Source organism: Choloepus didactylus, chromosome 2, assembly GCF_015220235.1.
Source record: "Choloepus didactylus isolate mChoDid1 chromosome 2, mChoDid1.pri, whole genome shotgun sequence".
In the NCBI taxonomy this organism is placed as follows: domain Eukaryota; kingdom Metazoa; phylum Chordata; class Mammalia; order Pilosa; family Megalonychidae; genus Choloepus; species Choloepus didactylus.
In genome coordinates, this window is record NC_051308.1 from 236,554,572 (window position 1) to 236,581,773 (window position 27,202).

General features: G+C 39.2%; 1 protein-coding gene across 1 annotated transcript in view; it reads right to left on the minus strand.

The window, feature by feature from the left end:
* VPS13D (vacuolar protein sorting 13 homolog D) overlaps positions 1 to 27,202 on the minus strand; it is a 303,465-nt gene that overhangs the window by 121,140 nt on the left and 155,123 nt on the right. Inside the window, 9 exon segments of the mRNA XM_037828496.1 lie at positions 117 to 352; positions 1,181 to 1,304; positions 3,064 to 3,239; positions 3,440 to 3,570; positions 7,016 to 7,158; positions 8,815 to 8,941; positions 9,253 to 9,444; positions 18,648 to 18,895; positions 26,878 to 27,088. Coding sequence (XP_037684424.1) covers positions 117 to 352; positions 1,181 to 1,304; positions 3,064 to 3,239; positions 3,440 to 3,570; positions 7,016 to 7,158; positions 8,815 to 8,941; positions 9,253 to 9,444; positions 18,648 to 18,895; positions 26,878 to 27,088 — 1,588 coding nt within the window.

A 27,202-nucleotide genomic window follows, 5' to 3' on the forward strand; every position in this document is an offset into this window, starting at 1 on the left:
AGAAAGAGCAAATTTTCCTTCATATTTCAGTCTCCTAAGAAGCTGCTTAAAATTTAATACCAGTTAGTAATTAGAACCTTCTGCTTTACAGGGTCAGTAATTAAACCCAGAATTACCCAGAGAATGTATATGTAGCAGCAATATAAATGAAATTTTCATAATAAAGCTGTCGGTTATCCTGGAAATCATTCATGTTGCAGGTGATCTCAGAGGAACCTGCCCCTTTAACACTGAGAGTGATAAAAGGTGGCAGGGTGGGTTCATCCCAAGCATAATCCAATGTAGTCAGGGGCTTCACTTCAGTTCGGAGCCTGGGTTCAGCCACGCCATGCTGAGTAAAGACAACCGGGACCTACAGTAATGGCACAGAGGACAAAGAGGACTTTGATTCAGGGTGGTATTGGTGGAAATGATTCAGCACTTCCTAACTTAAGTTCCAGATCCTTCCCCAATGAAACTTATACAGGGAATAATTCACCAGGGATGTGCATCATCTCTCCTCCTCAAATGCCTTTCTGATCATCTTCCAAGGTCCGAAAAGTCTACCAATCAAAGGACAGGGCCTACAGCCTGTTGGGTAAAGGGCTTTAAGAACTTTTGCCAAGTCAAAGATATAGGGAAAGCAAGTCTATCCTCCAATGGCATCTCTTCTGAACTGACCACCCTGTGATATGCTTTGAAGAGAGAACGGAATAAGGATTTTGGAACTCAACTACAGGAAAACATATATTATGAGACATATTGTTATTCAAAGGCACAATTTAAAAGAGAATTGAATGATACCATTTTGGTTTTACTTGAATGACACATAAAAATGCTCACTTACAGCTGAGCTATAGCAGAACTGCCACTCTCAGTGCCACCGGACAATCTGACTCTAGTTCCTTCCTCTGTAAGGAATGTCTACAGAGGGCATCATGTTGACCAAACATTCTAGTCAAAACAAGTTTTGAGGGCTGAAAAATTACTTCTGGATGGACAAGGCTGCTAGCATTCAAAATAACCAACAGAAGCTGCATCCTAAAGGTAAGGATTTTTAAGGCTGTCACACTACAAAGATGAATGTATAGCTTCTTTTAAATCCAGGTTAAAATGTATTTCACCATTATCTTAAGGGTAGCACATATTCCACCCTCCCACATACGAAACAGCCAAACTGGCTATCAGCTCCACTTGATACCTTGGAAAAGTTGTCGATTCGGAAAGGAGGGGGTAACTGATCCGTGTCACTAAATGAGATCCTATAGGTAGCTCCTCGGAGAGTAATTTCCACTCGTAAGAAGAAGCATTTTCCTAGGGTATCTCTGCAGAATAAAGAAACAAAAGAGGCCACATAAAACAGAGGAAGTTGCAGTTTACTTTCTTCTCACACTTCTCACAATCACAAAAATCAATCATCACTGAAAACACAGCCCACTGTGAGTTCTTTGATCGTATCAAAAACAATAGAAATTGATGCTATAATCCAACAGTAAAACAGAATTAATTCAAGTAACTTCTCAACAGTTTATGCTAACTGTACACCAAGACCTAAAAGGAGATCTTGAATTTTAGCTGGTGGGCTTGTTTTTGGTTGTAGTATCAATGTAGCAAATGAGTGACTACTAGTTGAACTATATGAAACTGTCTATATTTGAATATCTTTGAACTAGAAAAAAAGTACTTTCATATGGTTCAACCTAATTTGTTGATGATGTTGATAACCAGGATTCTCACTGTAGCACAAGGGAAGGTGACGTATAGCAGAGTAACAGTTAATAAATGTTGAAGAAATGACAAAATTAGAAAATTACCATTTTGTAACCATCAATATAATAATTGATTCAGGTAAGGATTATCAAACCATGGGGGGAAAATATTTTTGGAAACAGGATATCCACACTGACTCAAATTATTGACCAAATGGATTACTCTTATTTACAAAAGAGAAAAAGTAATTTTACAATAGAGATACATTGTGGCCACCACATTAACCAAGTGGTGATCAAACTTAGTGACACAAATAATGGGACCTATAGACTGTACAGTCCTACTGAGGTGACCTGATGGGAAACACACAACACATGGGTAACATTCTTACAAATGTTTGACCCAGATCTACATGCAGGAAATGAAATTGTGTGGTGAACACAGTATAATCATCGATAAAAATTCTGGTCGAAATGGAGGTGAGGGCATTGGATCCCTGCCCACTTGGCTCCCCTGCCTCTGTCACCTCCTTAATCCCCAACAGTTCCCAAGAACACAGCTTGAAAACCACAGTAACAAAGCATGTAATTAATTCTAATAGGGGCTGGGGCAGAGCATAATTCAAAGGGTATACTACGAACCAAAAAAAAAAAAAAAAAAAAATTAAATCAGATAATGCATTTTGAGGTCATTTTGGATTATCCACTGTTAATTCACCTATATTTCTGTTCCTTTACAATAGTGTTCTCAATGTCAATGGAGAATTGACCATAAATATAAAAGATTAAATTCTGCTTCTACATGAATTAATCATTCAATGATTCAGATTCTACATGTCTTGAGAGAACAATGATTACAGATTCTTTGGTTTCAATATGATTTGATGAAAGTAGGAAGAAAAGAAGATTAAGTCATCCTGGACTAGCTGAGGCTATTTTTATTGATTTTTCTTAACAAGGGCATAAGGGCCACCAGATTAGGCAGAAGCAGCCAGACAGCTTATTTAAGCATCAAATGAGAGAAGAGATTGTACAGATGTGTAAGAATAGACAAAAACATTGGTAATCATTGGTGCCACCATATAAATGCAGACAGAATTCTCAGGGTTGTAGGAAAGCATGATGTGAGCTCAGTCCTACTGACAGTTCAACCCCTTGGACTTGGAACATCTGAGACCAGATCACAGCAACAGTCAAAACTGTCAACGCTCCCGTTTACCTTATTCCACCAAAACCCCCTCTTAAGTTCTGAGATCTTTGTCGAAGCCAGAAGTAAGTGTGCCCGTGTCATGAAGAGCAGGATGGCTTACCACTTACATTATTACTGCACCTCAAACAGGCTACCTTCAGTCTAAAGAGAGAGACTCTACCTTACCTCATGTTGATATGGAAGGAATTATTTTTGTTGACTTCAAAGCCTCCAGACCAAATGCAGTTGGGAACATCCATCAATCTGACACATAATAGCTGATCATAGTCATTCCGAGGCCAGTGGAACACCACACTGGAACCAGGAAGGGTAGAAATGTAACCTTCGGGATTGGCTGTTCCCTAAAACATGTAGGATCAGTAGTTTTAGTCAAGTCAAAACAGCAAATGTTTACTGACCCTTGTCCCATATCAGAAGCTACTGTGTGTATCAGGGGCATAAAATGGTCCTCCCATCACAGCCTTCGTGGGCAATAAGCCATGGCATTCAAATTCACTGTGCTATTAAACAGGAACTAGTCATTCAAAAGCAAACCACTTACCTGTCCCCTGGCAAATTCTCTCTGTGCAAACGCAAGCTTGTGAGATGATTTATTATCCAACAGGTAACGGGGGGCAAAGATGACCATACAGGTGTCAATATATCGGCCTCGTCCTTTCTTGACATCAATACCTATGAATAACAAGAACCACTTCCATGAATTACACAGAAGAAAGAAAATCTGTGGTTTGATAAAACATAAAAAGCATTCACAATCACTCAGTATCTCTGAGAGAAAAAATGTATCACCCCAAGAGAATATCAACCTTTCAAGAATGGAATGAAAACAGCAATTCCTCTCAGAATGTTATTCCTATTCCCATTTAGGCCTTAAAAGTCTCAGTGGCAACGTCAGTAGCTCCATAGTTCCCAGCTTCTTCAAAAAGTGTGTTCCATTACAATAGTAACTAAAATAGATAGGTTTAATCACAGATACCTTTGGTTTCCATTTGTGAAGCTGACTACCAAGGTAGTTTTATGTGATACATTTCTGTTTATGCCTGGGACACAAAATTTCCCCCTAGAGATTACAGGATATACTGGAAATCCCAGATAACTTAGTTGGATTCTATACTGCCCTGAATTCAACTGGCTCTTCTCTAGTTAATTTTATTTTAACTCACTGCCCAAGAATCCAGCTCAAATGAAATGCTAAATATTCTAGAATCCTTTCATTCATAAAATAAATGTTCTGGAATACCTACTATGTGCTGGAAAAAGTAACAAACACATACCAAAGAAAAAAAGTTATAATCAGAAGGAAATCTCAAAACATGAGATCCCAAATAATAACAGAAAAGTGAAATAGCACTGAATTATCTTTAAAACTCTGATAAGATTAATTTTTTTTAAAAAATGAAACTCAGTGGAACAAATTATTCATTCACTGAACCAGACAATATAGTGATTCTATTCAAAGCAATGGGCTGAGATCTGCTATACAATGATAAAAACGTGTCTGGCAGAAACGATTAAAATGGCAATAACAATAATAATATTTATTGAGCTCAATATAAGATAGGTACCCTACCAAAGGCTTTACAGTTAATCCTCATAAAACCCTTGTGAGTTAGGTATTTTAGCTATTACCATTTCATAGATGAGGAAACTAAGGCATGGAGAGCTAAATGACGTGCCCTAGGTCACACACCTAGTAGGTGGCATAGCTGGGATTCCAAACCCCCATATGGCTTACTTACACTGTGATATATACAAGGACCTGACTCGGCAGTCAGAGGTATCAAGAGGACAATAAAAATGGAAGACTCCACTTTAGGATATACTAACTTTGTGTCCTTAGTCCTCAATTTCCCGACATAACCCCGGTGATAAATATCCCAAAGTGTTAATGTCATAATTCACTTGTACTGGCTTGAAAATTCTGGTGGTCCTTTAATAAAAGTCTTGAAAATACCTATAAGACTGAGCAAATCACAAAAAGAAAACTCTCCAAAACTCCTTATCAAGGAAATGCTATGCGACACTGGGATAGGGAAACACACCCTGTCTCTCTTCTTTCTGCGATAAACAGAAAAGCATTCGTGGTCAGAAACAGACGTTATTATGATCTCAAGTATTACAAAGCTTGCCCGCAAAAGATGTGTTTATTTGTTAGTACCAAAAAAGTCTACAGTAATTTAGAACAGTACAGATGCTCAATTTTTCAAAAAAGGTGATTTTTGTTTGCTTCCTTTTATATCTTACATTGCCCCGGCAAACCCCCAATAAATCAATAGCTGATAAGATCGAAATTTACAAATTCCTTCTTTGTGGAGGTACATGTGAGGCAAACCCACAAGGCCCTCCCTGGCTTTCCAGTTTGGCTTTAAACTTCCCTGATGGGGAGCTAGTTATCTATCCAATTCTCAGAAACAATCAAGAAAGAGATTCCACAAGTTCCCTTGATAACACATACTGAGAACTCATTATCCTTAAGAATTATTAAGTCCTATCTTAGCCCACTCCCTTTATTCCTTTCCTTGATGAAATAACAAAATCCAAATCAACATCTTATCCTTAAAAGCAAGCGCTCTGAGCTTCAATTAATGCTCCCGGCATATAAATATGTTTACATGTACAATCACTGTTTATTTCTGTTTGAATGGCTCAAATTTGCCTTTCTGCAAGAATTCTGTAGTCTCTTAGTGTCAGTTATTTTAAAAGGAAACATGCTCCACCACCCCACCCCAACCCCACCCCACAATTTGTCCAAACTGTAGCTCCAACCTAATTCTAGCCGACCTGTGGTAGTTTGCTTTGGAAACTGTATCAAGGGCAAGACATCTCAGCAGAGGGCCAAACTCAGTATGAAGGAGACTGCCTATTCAAGGGGTGGGGCAAACAAATGTGAGAAAAAGTAAAGAAAACTGTCCTCAGCTGGAGGATCAAATAAAGTTTATTTCTTCTTTCAAAAATCTTCATGTCAACTTTAAGGAGACGGCTTGCATGTTCAAGGGAGGATAAATACAGAGCCATGTTTAAAAAAACCTGAAAAGGAAAGTATACTCGAAAAGACTCATTAATAAATCCTTAAGCACTTAACCATATCCCTGACTCTACATGGGATTACAAGGTAAATTTCTAAATGATACCACCTCAGTTTTGCTTCAATAACATGACTCTTTATAGCTGCACTGTCTAATACAGAAGCCACTAGCCATATGCAGCTATTTAAATTTAAGTTAATTAAAATGAGAAATTCCTCAGTCACACTAGCCACATTTCAAGTGCTCAGCAGCCCCACGCGGCCAGTGGCCACCATATTGGACTGTGCAGAATAGAACATCCCATCTTTGCAAAAATTCTACCAGACAGCACAACTGTAGATGATGCTCTGAAGTGTGAGTCTCAACAGTGCTTCGAGATCCTTAGAAATAGTATGCTAAAAGAAGGATATAATACTAATATTTTAAACCTGAGGCATATTTAAATAAAATTTATCACCATCCTTCAGAAAAGCTATTTAGTGCCCTCGGGTGGCTGTGAGGTAAGTATAGGGACACTGCTTCTTCCCAACTCCACCTTCCCTGCCCACCAGATCTGCAAGAGCTAAGCTAGTTTGGGGGCTTCTGATTACTCTTACCACCAAGTGCTTTTTATTGTATTTCCAGCCTAAAATTTGTGGGCTCAGATTCTAAAACTACTTCTGACCCAGACTTCCCCTTTGTATCTGGGCGAGTCACTTAACCTCTCTGCTTCAGTTTCAAAAACAATGCTCCTTACCCTCTTAGGGTTTTCAAGGTTTAATGAATGCGTGGGAAATGCTTGGAGGAAGAAAAGCATTCTAAGTGTTCCTATTATTCCCCTGAAAAACAAGGACTCAAGCCAAACTGGTATTTTCCTGACGCAGGTGAGTTTAAAATTAAACAGAGCCCCACACTCAAAAAGGGCAGTGTTTAGGTGGCTCTTTAAATCCCCAGTAGAAGAGATCTGTGTTGACATAAATCTAGCATCCAGAGAATAGATATCTGAACCAATGACAAATGAGAAAATGAGCACTTGGAGCCAGGCCTAGGAACAAAGCCTGAGGTCATCAGCCAACGGTTCTGAATCTCCCACTGCCCCACGTAAAACCCACCAATGTTATAGATCAGCCCTGGGCGGTTTCCTTGCTGGATGACTCTCAAAGCTCGGACACCACTCCCACCATCCAGGGAGAAGCCCTGACACCAGCCCGGCATGCCTTCGGGATGAATCCCCCTTCCGATTCTCATCGTGCAGCTGTGGGGCAGAAAAGCAAAGATGTATATATTCATTTATGAGAAAGTCTTATCCATCTTTCTAATCAGGAAACACTAATGTAGCTGTCACCCAAAATGAGAACACTAAGACTCAGGCTCTTTCTTACTCTCATGTGATTCCCAAATACAGTGAAGCAATCACTGGCCCAAGGTCTCAGAGGCAGCCACAGTACAAGAGTGTGAGATGTCCTGATGTCTACACCCAAACAGTTCAGTAGGAGAAAACATTATGATTCTATGAGACATGAGGAAACTGCTACAATTTCTACTGCTCCCCTGATAAACAAGCATTCCAACCAAACTGATACTTTACTGACTCAGGTGTTTCAAGAGTTCATGAAGAAAAAAGACAAGAAAAATAAGTACAGAAGATGCTACTGATGGTACATTACCTCTAAGGACTGGTACTGTTAGGGTGGCAAGGCACTGTTAAGAGTCAGCCAAGGTCTTGTCTCTGATTCTGGAAACATAATTCCTGAATGTGTATTCCAGCTCTGTTACTAACAAGCAATGCAATCTTGGGCATATAACTCTCTCTCTGAGCCTCAGTTTCCTCATCTTAAAATATAACAGTATTTCCTTCCTGCTTAATCCACCAGAAGGTTGGGAAAATCACACCAGAGAGTATGTGTGGAAATGCTTTGGAAACTGTGAATGCCACAGATAAAACCAATTGTGTTCCAAATGTGGAATTCTAGATCCAAGATTTTCAAAACCTTTTCAGGAAGAGTGAGACTGGGCTTCCTGCCAAATATGTCAAACGGTTTCCTATGTCACCTTCCAGGCACAGCACCCTAACCAAGACCCGCTCCTTGACTCCAACACCAACCTCGACTCCAGCCCCCTCTGGCAAGCACTTCTGCATCCACACTTACGGAAGTGCAGTACTCTGTAAGTCTTCCTGTCTAAGTTTGCCAAGTAATTCTACAGCTAACAGGGTATGGCACTTTAACAGAAGCAGATATACCTATTCATCTTTGGATTAGGGCTAAAAATTGGAAGAATCCTGTTTTAAAGGCAAAATGTCATAACCAAGGACAAAAGTGAATTAATGGACCTACCACATATTAAAAGGATATGTTATTTAGTCCTCAAAATTCTCACTTTTCCATGCCTTTAAACATGCAATAAGTGCTCTGAGATCTTGAAATGGCATATTTTATTTCAAGGGAAAAAGAGTCAGATTTCAAAAACTTAAAAAAAGATGGTCTGGATTGAATTAATGGGGATGAAGTCTTTACCAAAGGGCCAGTCTACCTCCACACTGATGCCTCTTCCTTTGCTGGTGCTAAAAGCTCACAAGGGAAGAGAAAAACTAGGCAGAGAAAAGCAGGGTGAACAGGTGGGTTTCTCTTCTTTGGCAGAATTATGAATAGGAGAACTATTTCAGCACATGTAAAATAAAACTAGCTTAGTTTGCTTTCATTACAAACCAACCAAATGGTTTATTTTCAATATCAAATAACACAGAAATTAGATCCGCAAAAAATCCCATTAGGTCACGGTTCTATTCCCCTGCCAAGTCAGGATTGTTATCTATAGTATATTTCTCCATATGTGGATATGCTATAGCCTTTGCTAATTTTTTCCCTTCCCTAGGAGCTTATTTCCCCTTCCCATAAATAACTGTACTCACAGGTTTGGCTGCTCTTTGTCAGCGTAGCAGAATAAGAGAGGGCTCAGGCTCCGGGCCAGCTCATGCTCCTCAAACTGACCTGCAGCATCTGTCTTTGCATTGTCCTGTCTGAAGATCAGTGGTAACCCTTTAGGAAGGAGGGGAAAAGTTTACGTCAATCCCACCCAGTCTGCCAAGACAGATGCAAATGGTAAAAGAAAAAAAAAAATCTGTCAAGGGGAAAACAGTGAAAATTGAATTTATTTAGTGTGCTCAGTTTGGTGTCTAAAAGGACAGGTTTGACCATGATTAAGCACTTATTATAGAAGCTTGGAAGTTTCAGCAGCTTAGACTGTTGAAGTAATCTATTTGTACTGGCTTCGTTTAGTTAGCCTAGCAAATTAAACTGAATTCCCATGACCAATGCCAAAGGCCTACTTGAGCAGCCTCTGTACATACCTGTTTTGTTAATCAGCCAATATGGAGCAGAAACGAAGATCTTCAAGGAACCTTCTGCTCGACACACAATCCGAATGGTGAGATTCAGCTGCCGCCGGTTGATGTCATAGAGTCGCATTCTCACCATATAGTTTTGGGTTCCAGGTGGAATAAGCAATTCTTTACAGAGTGGAAAATTCTCCAGTGACACCCCTACAGATGATACAAGTCATTTTATTTCTGGGTCCTCACCTTAGTTTCTCAAAGTAAGTCACAGCCAAACTAAACTGGATTTCTTTTGGAAAACCCAGTAACTAAGTATATAACTGGTAAAAATCTCACTAGACTAGCCATTTCCTCTACCTAGGGTAAGAACAAATAGAAAGCGAACCCAAGAGCTTTCACACTATAGAGTCTAAACTGCATACTTCACACTAGGAGTCTAAACTATATAATTAAAAGAGGATCAAGACACCAAGAAAGCTATCAATAATAGCTATGATTCTTAAGTTTCTATACATCAGGCCTTGTACTAGGTGCCTAAAACACAGTAAGGGCAAGTATAGGGTAAGAGTCAAGGTTCTCCAGCCAAACTGGCTTGGTTTCAAATCCCCAGCCAGTCCTTACTGGCTTGTGACCTAAGGCAAGCTATTTAAACTCCCTGGGTCTCATCTGCAAAATTTTGCTAACAGTATCTACATCACAGGGTTGTCAATGAAAATGATAATCCACGTAAAGCAAGACACCAAAAATTGGGAGTGCTGGATGTGAGGGACATATGCATTTTATAAAAGTGCTCAATAAATATTTGTTGAAAGAAAAAATTTGAAACCTACTTAAATGCCAGAGCGAAGACCTATTATCTTTAGAATGTACAACTAGCACTGTACTATGTTTTCTATATTAAGGTCAAGGGTTTATGTACTCATTGAAATGTAAGCTTATCACCATGAGACACACTGTTTATACTCCATGAGTCTCATGTTTGTCATCTGTAAAATGGGGATGATACCTCTGTAAAATGGGGATGATACCTGTCCCTGCCTGAAATATGGAGCTGTTGCAAAGATCAAATGAGATAGTAGTAAAAGCTCTTACAAAACTGTAAAAAGAGAAATATCTGAGTCATTATTTCAACATCTCTCTGACCATATTTAAGAAACAGACTTCCTGCTCAAATTCTAGAAGTCCCTCTTCATTTTGGCTACTGCAGGTATGATCCTGATTCTCCACCTTGAAGAGGTCTTTCTTCAAACTATCTCAAATCACTTCAGTCATCCATACACTTGAAAATTATTTGGTACATAAACACTCCAAACCTCAATTTCTTCATCAGTAAAATGGGGCAAATAACCACTGCTGTGAGGATTACCTGAGATAATTTACATTTCACATATGTGAAAGTGTCTGGCATAGTATCTGGAGTACAGTGCGTGCTAGGTAAATGATTTTCCCTTCCATGAAGAGGGAAGACACAATTTTGCTCATTTTACAGCTAAGAAAAAAGCAGAATCTAAGGAGATTAAATGACTTGCCATCAAGTGAACAATATAAGAAAAAAGTTTCTGTTGAGTACTTCCTCTGAAAATCTTTTGGATTTATTGTTTTTCTCTCAACAGTTTTCTATCTTAGAAGTTGTGATGGACTGAAGCTGTATGTTCCCAAGAAAAGTATGTTCTTAAAGTTAATCCATTCTCATAGGTGTGGACCCACTGTAAGTAGGATCTTTTGGTGAATAAGATCTTAAGTTAAGAAGTGATCCACCTCATTCAGGGTGGGTCTTAATCTTACTGGAGTCATTTATAAGAGAATGAAATTCAGACACAGAGAGAGAAAGCCACTGAAGCAAGAAGATGAAAGGAAGGAAACCCCAAAGAGGAGGGAGAGAACAGCAGATGCCACCATGTGCCTTGCTATGTTAACAGAGGAGTTCAGGATTACTGGCAGCCAGTCTTCGGGGACAAAGTACACCTGATGATGGATTTGGACATTTTTCTCAGTCTCGAAACTGTAAGCTTGCAAGAAAACAAATCCCCACTGTAAATGCCAACCCATTTCTGGTATATTGCTTTCAGCAGCCTTGGGAGCCCAGGGCCCAGGGCCTTTCCCAAGTGCCTTGAAGACTGCACACAGTGGCCTGCTTGACCTAGGACAGTTAAGGTCTGACCTAGTCTCCTTGTGAAATCAGGCCTCCGGCTATAGCCTGCCTCCCTTCTGAAACTACCTCCTCCCCTGAAACTCCCTGGAATGCTATTATCTGCAAGATAATCTATAATTCTCCCCTCTTCCCTGTTGACTACAATCAATCCCTCCCTATGTCATAAGACCCCCACCCCTCTCATACCCATTTGAACAGTTTTGTCCTAATCTTTATAAACCACTCTCTGGCACCCCCTGCTTTTGCAGAGTATCTTCACGTTGAGTCCTAAACCCACTACCATTCAGAGCAATTCCTGAATCCATTCAGAGAAGCTCCTGAATTCAGGCAACATGATTGACTTCCCACCCTGTAGGTAAGCCCCAAAATAAAAGCTCATGTCTCAGAACATGTCCAGTGCTTTCTTTAGTCCTCTGGCTACAAAAGCCCTCTTGGGAACCTAAGATGGCGGCTAGGTGAGACAGGGCAAAATAACACCTCCATGAAAAATACTAGATAAAAGCCAGAAAGTTACTCAGAACACCAGTTCCAGCGATGCACCAGCTGGACAAGGTCTGCTAAATCCACAGGGACTGTGCATTTGGTGAAACCGGAAGTCTGCATTCTGAAACGAGTGAGTAAGCCAGCTGAAAGTCCAGCAGCTGCACTGTGGTTTGGGGAAACCATGGGTTGGCGTTTGCAGACGGACTAGTTCTTTTTAAAAAAAACCTGGGAGCGGCTGCAGATACAGTGGTAAAAACCATGCAGTGAAGCACGGCAGGAGCGGGCTGTGCCAACGCCTCGGTGTCTGGCATGGAGGATAGCCCTTCCTACACCTGCTGCTGATTGTCTCAGGGCCAGGGGGGCAGAGAGGAGCCAAAAGGAGAAAGAAACCGCGCCCCTTGCAGCCATCTCCCCGGCAGGCTGGGGATGCTCCTGCCTGGGGCCGGAGCCATAGCCTAGAGCTGCACCAAGGGTTACAGCGTGACTGGGAGTGTTTCCCGCAGCACCGCGCACATGCCACAATATCAGCCGTGGACAATGGCCTTTAGTGCACCCACAGCTAACTGTCCGGGAGCTGGGAAGGCGGAGCTATGCGAAAAGGCGGAAATTAACACGCCCCATTCAACCATCTTTACAGCAGGCTGGGAAGGCCCCTGCACAGCCCGGTGGCCCAGGGCTTCCCTGGAGGGCCGGCACACACTTGTGACATGGCACAGCCTTCCCTCAGCAGAGGTCCTGGAAGAGCAAGGCTGAGAAGGGGGGCCCGCTCGGAAATCCCAGGGACCCTAAGCCAGTGCCAGGGTCTTGTAGGTCAGTGGCAGAAATGTTCTGTGGCAGGACTGAAATGAAAGCTTAGACTCTTGCAACAGCCTTAAATCTCTGGGAACACCTGGGAGGTTTGATTATTAAAGCTGCCCTGCCTCCCTAACCACCCAGACACACGCCCCCACATTCAGGGCGAACAGCACCAACACACCCAAACTTAGTGCACCAATTGAACCCCACAAGAATCAGATCCTCACACACCACAAAGACAAAGTTGGGGAGAACTAACTTGAGGGGAATAGGTGACTTGCGGATGCCATTTGCTGGTTAGTTAGAGAAAGTGCACGCCACCAAGCTGTAGCTCTGAAACATTAGAGACTGGTATTTTTTAGATCCTGAAAGCACCCTATCAAGTAAAGCAAATGCCAAGAGGCCAAAAACAACAGAAAAATTTAAAGCATATGATAAAACCAGATGATATGGAGAACCCAAACCCAAACACCCAAATCAAAAGATCAGAAGAGACACAGTACTTGGCGCAATTAATCAAAGAACTAAAAGAAAACAATGAGAGCATGGCACAGGATATAAAGGACATGAAGAGGAGCATGGCACAGGATATAAAGGACATAAAGAAGACCCTAGAAGAGCATAAAGAAGAAATTGTAAGAGTAAATAAAAAAAAAGATGATCTTATGGAAATAAAAGAAACTGTTGGCCAAATTAAAAAGATTCTGGATACTCATAGTACAAGATTAGAGGAAGTTGAACAATGACTCAGCATCCTCGATGACCACAGAACGGAAAATGAAAGAACAAAAGAAAGAATGGGGAAAAAATTGAAAAAATCGAAATGGATCTCAAGGATATGACAGATAAAACAAAACATCCAAATTTAAGAATCATTGGTGTCCCAGAACGGGAAGAGAAGGGTAAAAGGTCTAGAAAGAGTATTCAAAGAAATTGTTGGGGAAACTTCCCAAACCTTCCACACAATATAAATACACAAAGCATAAATGCCCAGTGAACTCCAAATAGAATAAATCCAAATAAACCCACTCCAAGACATATTCTGATCAGACTGTCAAATACTGAAGAGAAGGAGCAAGTTATGAAAGCAGCAAGAGAAAAACAATTCACCACATACAAAGGAAACAACATTAAAACTAAGTAGTGACTACTCAGTGGCCACCATGGAGGTGAGAAGGCAGTGGCATGACATATTTAAAATTCTGAGAGAGAAAAATTTCCAACAAAGAATACTTCATCCAGCAAAACTCTCCTTCAAATTTGAAGGAGAGCTTAAATTCTTCACAAACAAATGCTGAGAGATTTTGCTAATAGAAGAACTGCCCTACTTCACATACTAAAGGGAGCCTTACTGACAGAGAAACAAACAAAGGAGAGAGAGATAGAGAGAAATTTAACAGACATATATAGAAAATTACATCTCAGATCACCAGGACACACATTCTTCTATAGTGATCACAGATCTTTCTCCAGAACAGACCATATGCTGGGACATAAAACAAGCCTCAATAAATTTTTTAAAAAAAATGGAATTTATTCAAAGCACATTCTCTGACCACAGTGGAATACAAATAGAAGTCAATAACCATCAGAGACTTAGAAAATTCCCAAACACCTGGAGAGTAAAAATGAGGGGGAGATGAAAACATCCCCAGATAATCAAAAGTAGTTCATCACCAGTAGATCATTCCTAGAAGAAATGCTAAAGGGAATTGAGCAGGCAGAAAGGAAGGGACACTAAACAATTGACTGAAACCACATGAAGAAATAAAGATTTCCAGTAAAGATCACATGGTAAATATAAATACCAATACTACTGTATTGCTGATTTGTAACTCCACTATTTACTTCCTACAGGATCTAAAATACATAAATGGTAATGATAAATCAGTGGTTTTGGACTCAAGGTAAAATATGTAACTTTCGACAAGAACTACATAAAGGTGGGAGAATGGAGGAGTATAGGAACATACTTTACGTGTCCTACTGAAGCTAAATTGGTATCAAAGAAAAACAAGATTGTTATAGATTTAAGAGGTTAAATTTAAGCCCCACGGTAAACACGAAGAAAATATCAAAAAATATGACCATAGAGATGAAAAGTGGAATACAGGTTACAAGAAGTGGGGGAACGGGCAATGGAGAGTTAAGAAATGAGTGTAGGGTTTCTTTTTGGGGTGAATGGAAATTTCCAGTAATGGATGGTGGGAAGGTGACAGCATCGCAACACTGTAAATGTGATTAATCCCACTAATGGAATGCTAGGGAGGGGTTGGAATGGGAAGATTTAGGCTGTATATATGCTTCCACAATTGAAAAAAAAAAAAAAAGTCTAAAGTCTAAATAGATAATGACAATTAAATGCCAAGGATGATCCTGGATGGGATCTGAGGATGGAGGAGAGGCTCAAAGGGACACAGTTTGGACATAAGAAAACAAAAAGGAAATATAGAATGTAAGCTCTATATCAATGTTGAATTTCTTGAACTTTAGCTGCGCTTAATAGGATTGCATAAAAGAATGTTCTTGTTCACGGGAAATGTATACGTGAATTATATTGTTGGTTCAAGGATGTGTGCAGCTTGCTCTCATATGTTGAGAAGACAGAGTAATAGATGATGGATGATAGAGAGGGAGGGAGTGAGGGAAAGAAAGAAATGGTGGTGTGAGAGGATGTTAAAGTTGGTGGATCGGGGTATCGGGGGAGAGGGGTCGGGGTATGCTGGAGTTCTGTGTATGGGGTTTGTATTGTTTTTGCAACTGTTCCTGTAAGTCTGAATTTATTTCAAAATAAAATTAAAAAAAAAAAAAAAAAAAAAAAAAAGCCCTCTTGGGCCGTGACAGCAGCCCAGCATAGTAGAACAGATTTTGGTATCAGGAAGGTGGGGTTCTGCTATTACAAATACCAAAAATGTGGGAATAGCTTTATAAATGGGTAGGGGTAGATTCTGGAAGAACTGTGAGGTGATTGACAGAAAAGGCCTTGATTGCTTTCAAGAAACTGTTGGTATAAATACGGATGCTAAAGGCACTTTCAATGAGGCCTTGGAAAGAAATGATGAATGTATCATTGAGAACTGGAAAAAAAGGTGACCCTTGTTTTAAAGTAGCAGAGAATTTGGCAAAATTGAGTCCTGATGTTGGATGGAAGGCAGAATTTGAAAATGATTTAGCTGAGGAGAATGCCAAACTAAATGTGGAAGGTGAGGCCTGGCTTCTCCTTGTAGCTTATAGTAAAATGTGAGAGGAAAGGGATAAGCTCAGAACTGAACCCCTGGGTACAAATAACCCAGAAATAAAATCGTTTGGAAAATTCTGAACTTCTGGAAAATGAGTTCCCATGTGATGATTTAACAGAAGATGGAACCAGTCAGCCATTTCACTGCAAGTCAGGATTGGAAACGCAGTTATTCAAAAGGATCTGTGGAACGTCCTACTGTCTGATGATTTCAACCCTGTGTACTATATGTAAAACTGACAAGTTTTCTGCAAAATCTGTACGAATGGTACCACTGCCATTTCACTGGAGTGAAATAGTGACACATCCTAGAGTAATTTGGGAAGATAATAAAAAATATATTTATAGCCTCCCCCTCCCCAGCCCCGAGGATCTGGGGGAAGGTGCAGATGTGTTGGACATCCTCACCTGGACTGGTGTTGATGTTGTCACAAACATTGGGACTGGCAGTTTATTGTGCTGAGCCCTCGAGCATGGGACTTGCCCTTATGAAGCTCATTACCACAAAGGAGAGTCTAAAGTTGTATGTAATGGTGCCTAAGAGTCTCCCCCTGAGTACCTCTTTGTTGCTCAGATGTGGCCCTCTCTCTCTCTAGCTGAGCCATCTCGACAGGTGAACTCGCTGCCCTCCCCCCTACGTGGGACCCGACTCCCAGGGGTGTAAATCTCCCTGGCAACGCAGAGTATGACTCCCGGGGATGAATGTGGACCCGGCATCGTGGGACTGAGAGTATCTTCTTGACCAAAAGGGGGATGCAAAATGAGACAAAATAGTTTCAGTGGCTGAGAGATTCCAAACGGAGTCCAGAGGTCACTCTAGTGGACATTCTTATGCACTATAGAGATAACACCTCTTAGGCTTTAATATATTGGAATAGCTAGAAGTAAATACCTGAAACTACCAAACTCCAACCCAGCAGTCTGGACTCCTGAAGACAATTATATAATAATGTAGATTACAAGGGGTGACAGTGTGATTGTGAAGACCTTGTGGATCACACCCCCTTTAGCTAGTGTATGGATGAGTGGAGGAATGGGGATAAAAACTAAAGGACAAATGGGGTGGGATGGGGGGATGATTTGGGTGTTCTTTTTTCACTTTTATTTTTTATTCTTGTTCTGGTTCTTTCTGACGTAAGAAAAATGTTCAGAGAGATTGTGGTGATGAACGCATAACTATGTTATCACACTGTGGACAGTGGATTGTATATCATGGATGATTGTATGGTGTGTGAATGTATTTCAATAAAACTGAATTTAATAATAATAAAAAAAGAACAATAGATAATGTATTCTAAACTCTTGAGAGAATAAACATTGATTGCTGAGCAAATAAAAAAAAAAAAAAAGGCAGAACCATGGAAGCTGAGGTCTGGACTGAAGACATCTTCTCGGGCCAGGAGAATGGACTTACCCATGTGTGTGGGAAGGGTGAGTAAGCCCTGGCGTTTGGAGAGGATGAGCTTTCTACTCCTCTGTTGAGGAAGAGCATTACCACCCCAGGTTTCTCAGATGAATGGGGGATTGTGGAAAGGCTGGCTGCTACCTCAGTGCTTGGGGAGGATGGAGCCTAGAGTCCAGCCACCACCCTGATGCTTGATGAGGTAGAGGCAAGAGCCTGGCCATCAACCCAATGCTTGGAAATGTTGGAGCCTCCACCCCAGTATTTGAGGAGAGCATGACCACTGCACAAGCATTTGCAAAGGGTGGGGCTGCCACTCCATCAGGCCTAGAGGACAAAGTGTCATTCTATAGATGATTCTCAGACCTTGAAATCTAATGAAGTATGTCCTGCAGGGTTTCAGAATTCTTTGGGACCGGTGACCCGTTTTCCTTCCATTTTCTCCCCATGGGAATGGAAACGTTCATCCTATGAATGTCCTTCCTTTGTATATTGGAAGCAGATAACTTGTTCTCTAAGCTTCACAGGTCCACAGACTGAGGGGAATTGTGCCCCAGGACAGACCACACCTATAACAGATTCTGATGAGACTTTGTACTGAATACTGTTACTGAAATGATTTAAGGCTTTGGGGATATTGTGATGTAATGAATGTATTTTGCATATGGAAAGAACATGTCTTTTTTTGGAGTCCAGGGAGCAGACTGTGATGGTTTGAAGCTGTATGTACCTCAGAAATGTGTGCTTGTGCTCCTAAAGTTAATCCATTCCTGTGGGTAGGGACCTACTATAAGTACAATCTTTTGGTGAGCAGGATCTTAAGTTAAGACGTGACCCACCTCATTCAGGGTGGGTCTTAATCCTCTTACTGGAGTCCTTTATAAGTGAATGAAACTCAGACGCAGAGAGAGAAAGCCACAGAAGCAAGAAGCTGAAAGCAACAAAACCCGTAAGAGAAGGGAGAGATCAGATGCCACCATGTGCCTTGCTATGTGACAGAGTAGTCCAGAGCTGTCGGCAGCTGGTCTTCAGGAAGAAGGTAGCATCTTGATGATGCCTGATTTGGACATTTTCAAGGCCTCAGAACTGTAATCTTGTAAGCTAATAAATTCTCATTACTAAAAGCCAAATCATTTTAAGGTATCTCTGCTTTTGGCAGTGTAGCAAACTAAAATAGAAGTTTTGTTTTATTGTTGTTCTTTTTTTATAACTGCATGCTTCCTTTAAACTGGTTTATTAAGACATATGTAACAAAATTGCTTGGATACCAAAAAAATCACAGAATAGTCACTGATGATTTCACAGAATCAATAAAAATGATCACTCGACAAAATCCTTACCCAGTTCAATGTTCTGGGATGTATCAGCTGTGTGGAGAGCTGCCTCTTTGCCAGGTTTCAGTGTCCCATTAATTGGCATTCCTTTAACATAAAAATCAAGTTCACAAGGTAGCAAGTTGCAGATTACCACAGTTGGCAGGAGATAAATAGTATGCCCAGGCTGCCGGAAAATGTGTTTTGCACTATCAGAAAATATGTTTGAAGGCATGTAATCTGGATAATTCTCTTTCTTGATAGCCACACAAAACCTATGAAGAAAGACAAAATGATGTGAAAACAATCAGATGTGAAAACAATCAGCCTGAATGGAAAAATCTGAATTTTTTTCTCCTCAGCTGAGTAAGAGAAAGCATAACATTAAAATGATTCAGTAATTCAGTAAGATATTTGCAATTTTTAATCCAAATACATTTACAAAGGTATAATAAATACACAATGAAATATAAAGATTTTAAATGTTCAATCTGATGAGTTTTGACAATTATATACCATCACCCAAAGCAGGTTATAGAATATTACTCTTACCTCAGAAAATTTCTTCATACTCTTTTCCAATCAATACTTTCTCCCATCTTTTAAGATACTGTTTTCTGATTTTTATCACTATAGAAGAGTTTTGCCTGTTCCTGATCTGTACTTAAATGGAATCATGCAGTATGTGCTACTCTTTGGGTCTGGCTTCTTTTACTTAACATCAAGTTCTTAGGACTCAGTTATGTTGTACGTATTAGTAGTTCATTCTTTTTAATTTCCTAGTGGTATAGCACTGTATAAATATTCCGCTTTTTATTTAACCAGTACTCTGCTGATAGTCATTTGGATTGTTTCCAGTTTAGAGCTAATAAGAACATTTTTATACATATATTTTTGTGGACATGGGTCTTCATTTGTCTTAGGCAAATACCTAGGAGTGGAATTACTAGGTCACAGGTAGAGGCAACTTGAACTTTTGTAAAAAATTGCCAACCATTTCTCCAAAGTGGTTGGATAATTTTCTACTCCCACCAGCTATATATGAGAGTTCTAGTTGGTCTACATGCTTGCCAACGTTTGATGTTGCCACTTTTTTATCTTAGCCATTCTAATGAAAGTAAAATGTTACCCTCTGTGATTCTGATGTGCATTTTCCTGATGATTAATGATGTTGAGCATCTTTTCATGTGTTCAACAGCTATTTGTATGTCTTCTACAAATTATCAGTTCAAGCTTTTTGCCTATCCTTTTTATTAGATTTTTTTTTAAATTGTTTACTTGTAGGTGTTCTTCATATACTGTAAATAAAAATCCTTTGCCCAGGTATATACTATACTGTGAATATTTTTTCCAATTCTGTGGCTAGACATTCATTTTCTTATTGGTGTCTTCTGATGACCCAAAATTTTTAATTTTAACAAAGCCTAATTAATCAAGGTTTTCTTTGATATTTAGTGCTTTTTTGTATAAAGAAATCTTGGCCTATCTCGAGGTCATGAAGATGTTTTCCTATATTCCTTCTAGAAGCTTTATGGTTCTGAGTTTTACATTTAGGTCTATGACTCATATCAAATTAATTTGTGTGCATAGAGTGAGATAGGGTTTGAGGTTCATTTTCTTCACATGGATATCCAATTGTTCCAGTAATATTTGTTTAGAAGACTATCCTTTCTCCCAGTAGACTGACTTGGCACCTTGGTTGAAAAATCAAGTCACCATATATGTGTGGGTCCATTTCTTGATTCCCTTTTCTGATCCATTAACCTAAATGTCTACCTTATTGCCAGTAACACATTGTCCTGATTACTGTGGTTTTAAAGTAAGTATTGAAACCAGGTTGTGTAAGTCCTTCAACTTTGTTCTTTTTCAAGATGACACTGACTGAATATTCTAGATCCTTTGCATCTCTGTGTAAATTTTAGAATCAGCTTGTCTATTTGTCCAAAACAGTCTATTGGAATTTTGATAGGCATTGCTTTATATCTGTAGATCAGTTTAGTGAGAATGAAAATCTTAACAATACTTACTCTTCCAATCCATGAACTTGGTATACCTTTCCATTTATTTAGGTGTTCTCTTTCTCCCAGCCAGGTTCTGTAACTTTTAGCACAGAAGACTTGTACATCATTCATTATATTGATTCCTGGGTATTTAATGTTTTTTGATGTCATTGTCAATGGCATTTTTTTTTAAATCACATTTTCCTATTGCTCATTGGAATGCAACTGATTTCCATAGTTTGACCTTGAACCCTGACATCTTGATTAATTCATTTGTTAGGTCTAGTAATTTTCTTATATATTCCATGGTGTTTTCTACATACATGATTAAGTCATTTGTAAATAACAACAGTTTTATTTCTTTATGCTTTTTAAATTTTTTCTTTCTTTCTTTTTCCCCTTATTGCAATGGCTAGGACTACTACACCAATGTTGAATACAGTGCCTCGTCCCTAATCTTGAAGGAAAATAGTTTAATTTTTCACTATTAAGTATGATATTAGCTGTAGGTTTTTTATAGGTGCTCTTTAATAAACTAAAAAAGTTCCCTCTGATTTCTAGTTTGCTGAGCATTATCATGAATGGGTGTTGAATTCTGCCAAACATTGTTTTCCATAATCATTGAGAGGATCTTAGTTTTTTTTTTCTTTTAGTTTGTTAATATGGTGAATTACATTTACCAATTTTCAAAGGCTATGCTAACCTTACATTCCTAGGATAAACCCCACTTGCTTGATTCTATCTAGTAATATTTTACTAAGGATTTTTGCATCTCCTCTCTTCATGGGGGAATATTGGTCTATAGTTTTCTTTTCTTATAATAATATTTATATCAAGTTTTGGTAAAAGGGATATGCTGACCTCATCAAATGAGTTAGAAAGTTTTCCCTCTTCTGTTTTCTGAAAAGCTTATATAGAATTGGTTTTATTTCTTCCTTTAATGTCTGGTTGAATTCACTAGTGAAGCCATATGGGTCTGGAGTTTTCTTCGTGGGATGGCTTTTTATCTCATTTAAATTTAATTTAAATTAAATTCCTTTAATAGATTAACTTTCTTTGATAGACATTGGACTATTTAGATTTTCTATTTCTTCTTTGTGTTAATTTTGGTAATTTGTGTTTTTCAAGAAAAGAGCTGATTTCATTTAATTGTGGAATTTATTGGCAGAAAATTGTTCAAAATATCTCCTTTTTGTCCTTTGAATGTCTGTAGGATCTGTAATGATACCTCCTTTTTCATTCCTTGTATTGGTAATCTGTGTTGACTCTCTTTTCTCCTTAATCAGTTTTGGTTGAGGTTTATCAAATTTATGAATCTTTTCAACAAGCCCATTTTTGACATTTTTGATGTCTGTTATTTGTTTTTAATTTCATTGATTTCTACTTCTTTTTATTGTTTCCTTTTTTTTGTTAATCTTTTCCTCTTCTTTTTCTAGCTTCTTAAAGTAAAAGCTAGATCAGTGATTTACATCTTTCTTATTTTCTAATATAAGCATTTAAAGCTATAAATTTCCCTCTAGGAACTACCTTAGCTGCATCTCCCTCATTTTAACATGTTGGCTTTATATTATTGTTAATTTCAAAATATTTTCTAGTTTTCTTTGTGATTTCTTCCTTGATCGATAGATTTTTTAAGATATGTGTTTGGGGATTTTTTTAGGTCTCTTATTGTTACTGATTCCTAATTTAATTCCATATGATTAGGAAACATATTCTGCATGATTTCAAATTTTTGCTATTTATTGATCTTTGTTTTATGGCCCAGCATATGGTCTCTCTTGATGAATGTTCCACACATACCTGAAAAAAAACGTACAATCCATATTTGTTGGTTAAAGCATTCTATAAATGTCTACTGGGACCAGTTGATTGGCATTGGTCAGCTCTTTTAAAAATTTATTGATTTTTGTTGTTGTCCTATAAATTACTGACAGGAAACAGTTAAAATCTCCAACTACAGTACCTCTCTAAGATGGCGGCATAGAGAGGAGTGGAAGCTAAGTAGTCCCCCTGGAACAACAAAAAAAAACAGAAACAACTAGTAAAGAATCCGGAATAACTGCAGGGGGACAAACGTGACCGTCCACTCATCATACACCAACCAGAATTGGGAGGAATGCCCGAGACCACAGCATAAAATCTCTTAAGTAAAAGCTGCGGATCCAAATTGGGAGACCCCTCCCCCACAGCTCGAGCTACAAAGCCTCCTGGTGCCAGAGAGAAGCTTTCTCTCAGCAAGCAAATACAGCTCATCTGAGCTCCAAATGGGGATTTAATTAGCGAGTGCGAACTGCTCACTACGAGGTACGCATCCCCAACAAGTAGACACAGGCTTTGTGTGACAACTGATCTTGGAGAGCCAGACGGTCGCCTCGGACTAGCTCTGTTCCTTTTTCGACTCAGTGGAGAAAGCCTCGGCCATTTGCAGTTCCCAGTTCTGTGACCCAGACAAGGGTATAGCACAGGCAGAGAGAGACCACTGAAATGCTAATGACCTCTCCCTAGGGCATCTATCTTCTCAAAGAGGAAAGGGGTGGGGCCCAGCTCTACTACCTGCCTTTCATTCAGAACTTGGGGAAAAAGAGCCACATCTCCTTATACCAGTAAAGAATTATAGGCTAACAGGCACCACCTGCTGGGCAGAAAAGCACAGTGACCAGAGGCATAAGAGGGTGAACCAATTTTCTAAGACACACCCTCAGGGAAACTGGATACTGAGTATTTCTTCCTTCTGGGACCTTAGCCCATTCTGGTCTGGAGAGGCCTGATTGGGGTAACCAAGGAAACCATGCCTAGACAACAAAAAACTATAACCTACACCAAGAAAAATGAGGTTATGGCCCGGTCAGGGCAACAAATTTGCACTTCAACTGTGATGCAGGAATCAAAACAACTAATAATAAGTCAACTCAAAAAGTTTAGGGAAGTTATGGCAAAAGAGCTGAACCATATAAGGAAAACACAGGACGTACATAAGGTAGAAATTGAAAGTTCTAAAAACCAACTGGCAGAATCTATGGAAATGAAAGGCACAACACAAGAGATGAAAGACACACTGGTAACAAACAACAGCAGACCTCAAGAGGCAGAAGAAAACACTCAGGAACTGGAGAACAAGGCACATGGAACCCTACACACAAAAGAACAGATGGAGAAAAGAATGGAAAAATACACCTCCAGGAACTTAAAGACAAAACAAAAAGCAAGAATTTACATGTCACTGGTGTCCCAGAAGGAGAAGAGAAGGGAAAAGGGACAGAAGCAATAATAGAGGAAATAATCAATGAAAATTTCCCACCTCTTATGAAAGACATAAAATTACGGATCCAACCACACTCCTGTTTGTCTAGTTTGTGGATGGATGAGTGGAAAGGTGGGGGAAGGAAACAAACAAACAAACAGACAAGGGCGCCCAGTGTTCTTTTTTACTTTAGTTGCTCCTTTTCACTTTAATTATTATTCTGGTTATTTTTGTGTGTGTGGTAATGGGGGTGTCGGGGATCAATTTTGGTAATGAATGTACAACTACATAATGGTACTGTGAACAATCAAATGTACGATTTGTTTTGTATGACTGCATGGTATGTGAATATATCTCAATAAAATGAATAATTAAAAAAAAAAATTACAGATCCAAGAAGTACAGCGTATCCTAAACAGAATAGATCTGAATAGGCCTATGCCAAGACACTTAATAATCAGATGATCAAACATCAAAGATAAAGAGAGAATCCTGAAAGCAACAAGAGAGAAACCGTCTATCACATACAAAGGAAGCTTGATAAGACTACGTGTGGATTTCTCAATAGAAACCATGGAGGCAAGAAGGAAGTGGGGTGATATATTTAAGATACTGAAAGAGAAAAACCACCAACCAAGAATCCTATATCCGGCAAAACTATCCTTCAGATATGAGGGAAAGCTTAAAATATTCTCTGACAAACAGACAATGACCAAGTTTGTGAACAAGAAATCTGCTCTACAGGAAACACTAAAGGAAGCACTGTAGACAGAAAGGAAAAGACAGCAATGAGAGGTATGGAAAACAATTTTGGGAGATAGTAGCACAGCAATGTAAGTACACTGAACAAAGATGACTGTGAATATGGTTGAAAGAGGAAGACTGGGATCATGTGGGACACCAGAACAAAAGACGAACGACAGAGACTGGGACTGTGTAACTCAGGGAATCCTAGGGTGCTCAACGATTTTAATAAAAGGTACAAATACGTTTTTACATGAGGTAGAACAAATGAATGTCAACATTGCAAGGTGTTAAAAATAGGGTGGAATTGGGGGGAAAATACAATCAATGCAAACTAGAGGCTAGAATTAACAGAAACATTGTATTATGCTTCCTTTAATGTAACAAAAGCAATATACCAAAGCTAAATGCATATGGGGGGGTGGGGAATAGGGGAAGGGTATGGGACTCCTGGCATTGGTGATGTTGTCTGACTCTTTATTCTACTGTAGGTTAATGCTATCTTTCCTTTTGTCACCTTCTAGCTATGAAGTTTTTTTGTTTGTTTTTCTCTGTTTCTCTTTTCTTTTTCTCTTGCCTCTCTGCCTTCTTTGACCCTTCCTCCATCTTTGTGGAAGAAATATCCTTTGAGTGGCGATGGTGCTCAATACATAAATACATGACTATACAGGGAACCAACGATTGTTTACTTTGGATGGAATGTATAGTGTTTGAACAAAACCATCTTAAAAGAAATGGGTTGATGAAGAAACCCTGAGGGCACTATATTGAGTGAAATAAGACAGACACATAAAGGCAAATATTGCAGGGTCTCACTGATATGAACTAATTATAATATGTAAACTCATAGACATGAAATATAAGTTACCAGGATATAGAATGAGGCTAAAGAATGTGGAGCGGTTGCTTATTATGAGCAGAATGTTCAACTAGGGTGAAAGTAAATATTTGGAAATGGACAGGGGTGATGGTAGCATGTAATGAGAATAACTAACAGTGCTAAAGGGTGTGTGAAGGTGGTGGAAAGGGTAAGCTCAGAGTCACGCATGTCACCAGAAGGAAAGTTGGAGGTTAAAAGAAGGGAATGTATAAAACAGTGAATCTTGTGGTGGACAATGTCCGTGATTAACTATACAAATATTAGAAATCTCTCTCATGAACTAGAACAAATGTATGTCACTATAACTAGAAGTTAATAACAGAAAGGCACATAGGAAAAAATATATACCTATTTCAAACTATATACTACAGTTAGTAGTATTTTAACATTCTTTCATCAACAGTAACAAATGTACTATACCAAAACTATGAATCCATAATGGACGGGGGGCATGGTTAGGGGTATAGGAGGATGTGAGTTTCCTTTTTTTTGTCTTTGTTTCTTTTCTGGAGTAGTGAAAATGTTCTAAAAATTGAAAAAAAGGTAATTGTGTTGATGGATGCACAGCTCTATGGTGGTGCCATGGGCAACTGATTGTACACTTTGGATCTAAGGAGAGTTGTATGGTATCTGAACAATCTCAACAACAAAAAAATAAAATAAAATAAAATAAAAAAATCTCCAACTACAGCTGTGTATTGATCCATTCTCCCTTTAGTCTGCTCACAATTGGCTGATATGGGTGAAGGGTATACTAGAATTCTTTATACTATTCTTGGCCTCATCTGCAAGCTTAAACTAAATGAATAAGGAATAAGGACTAAATGCAACTAAAGCTAACTATCTTTAATCTAAATAAATCTCAAAGTGTAGATAGCAATCCAGTATTTTTTCCAACACTGACTCTAGAAACATATTATTTAAAATCTTCAGAAGAAGAAACAGGAGTCTGAATTGTTAGAAAATTTTGTCAAAGAGCCCCAAAAAGTCAGTACAAGGTGCATGAACTTTTGTCCAAATCCATTTGAAATCTCTCATTCAAAAAACTCCCAACCCCAGGATTTCCTTCCCAATTTAGGAATGTTTTGTTTTTCCTCCTTATGAGTCCTCTCCCTATGCTCACATGTACATACAAGTTTGTAAATGTTACAGGTGTGAATCGAGTGTCTGTTGGTTATATCTCCTGTACATGATAAGCAACTCCCATACTCCCAGAAAGGATTGACTCGAGTTCTTATGAACTCCAACTCAAGAATTTAAGGAATAAAATTTTTAGGGTTTTAAATAAGCTCATCTGAATCACTTAGGACACTTAGAGAAAGCATACTAATAAAGTCACCCTGAAAAACAGGACAAAATTCGCATGCCACTGCAGCAGTGGAGCATACATACCTGAAGAATCGGCTTTTTTCCGTGTCCATAGAGTGGCACTCTCGTTTGCTGCTGCTAACCTCTGTGGTCTTCACCACATTGGTCCAGTGAATAGGAACCTTACAGAAAAATACACCCAATCCTTTGGGCCGAGCCTGTAGCCGCCAAGAAGTGAGGTGTAAAGGCACAGCAAATGAATCCCCTGGCATGATAGCTGGAAGCACCACTGGCTCTGCCACAGAAATAAGTATTACCACTTTGAGGCAACAGACCACCATCCCAAAAATATTTAGATTGTGTGTACTAAGAGCTTGGGAAGATACCTACTCAGGAAAAAGGGACCTGA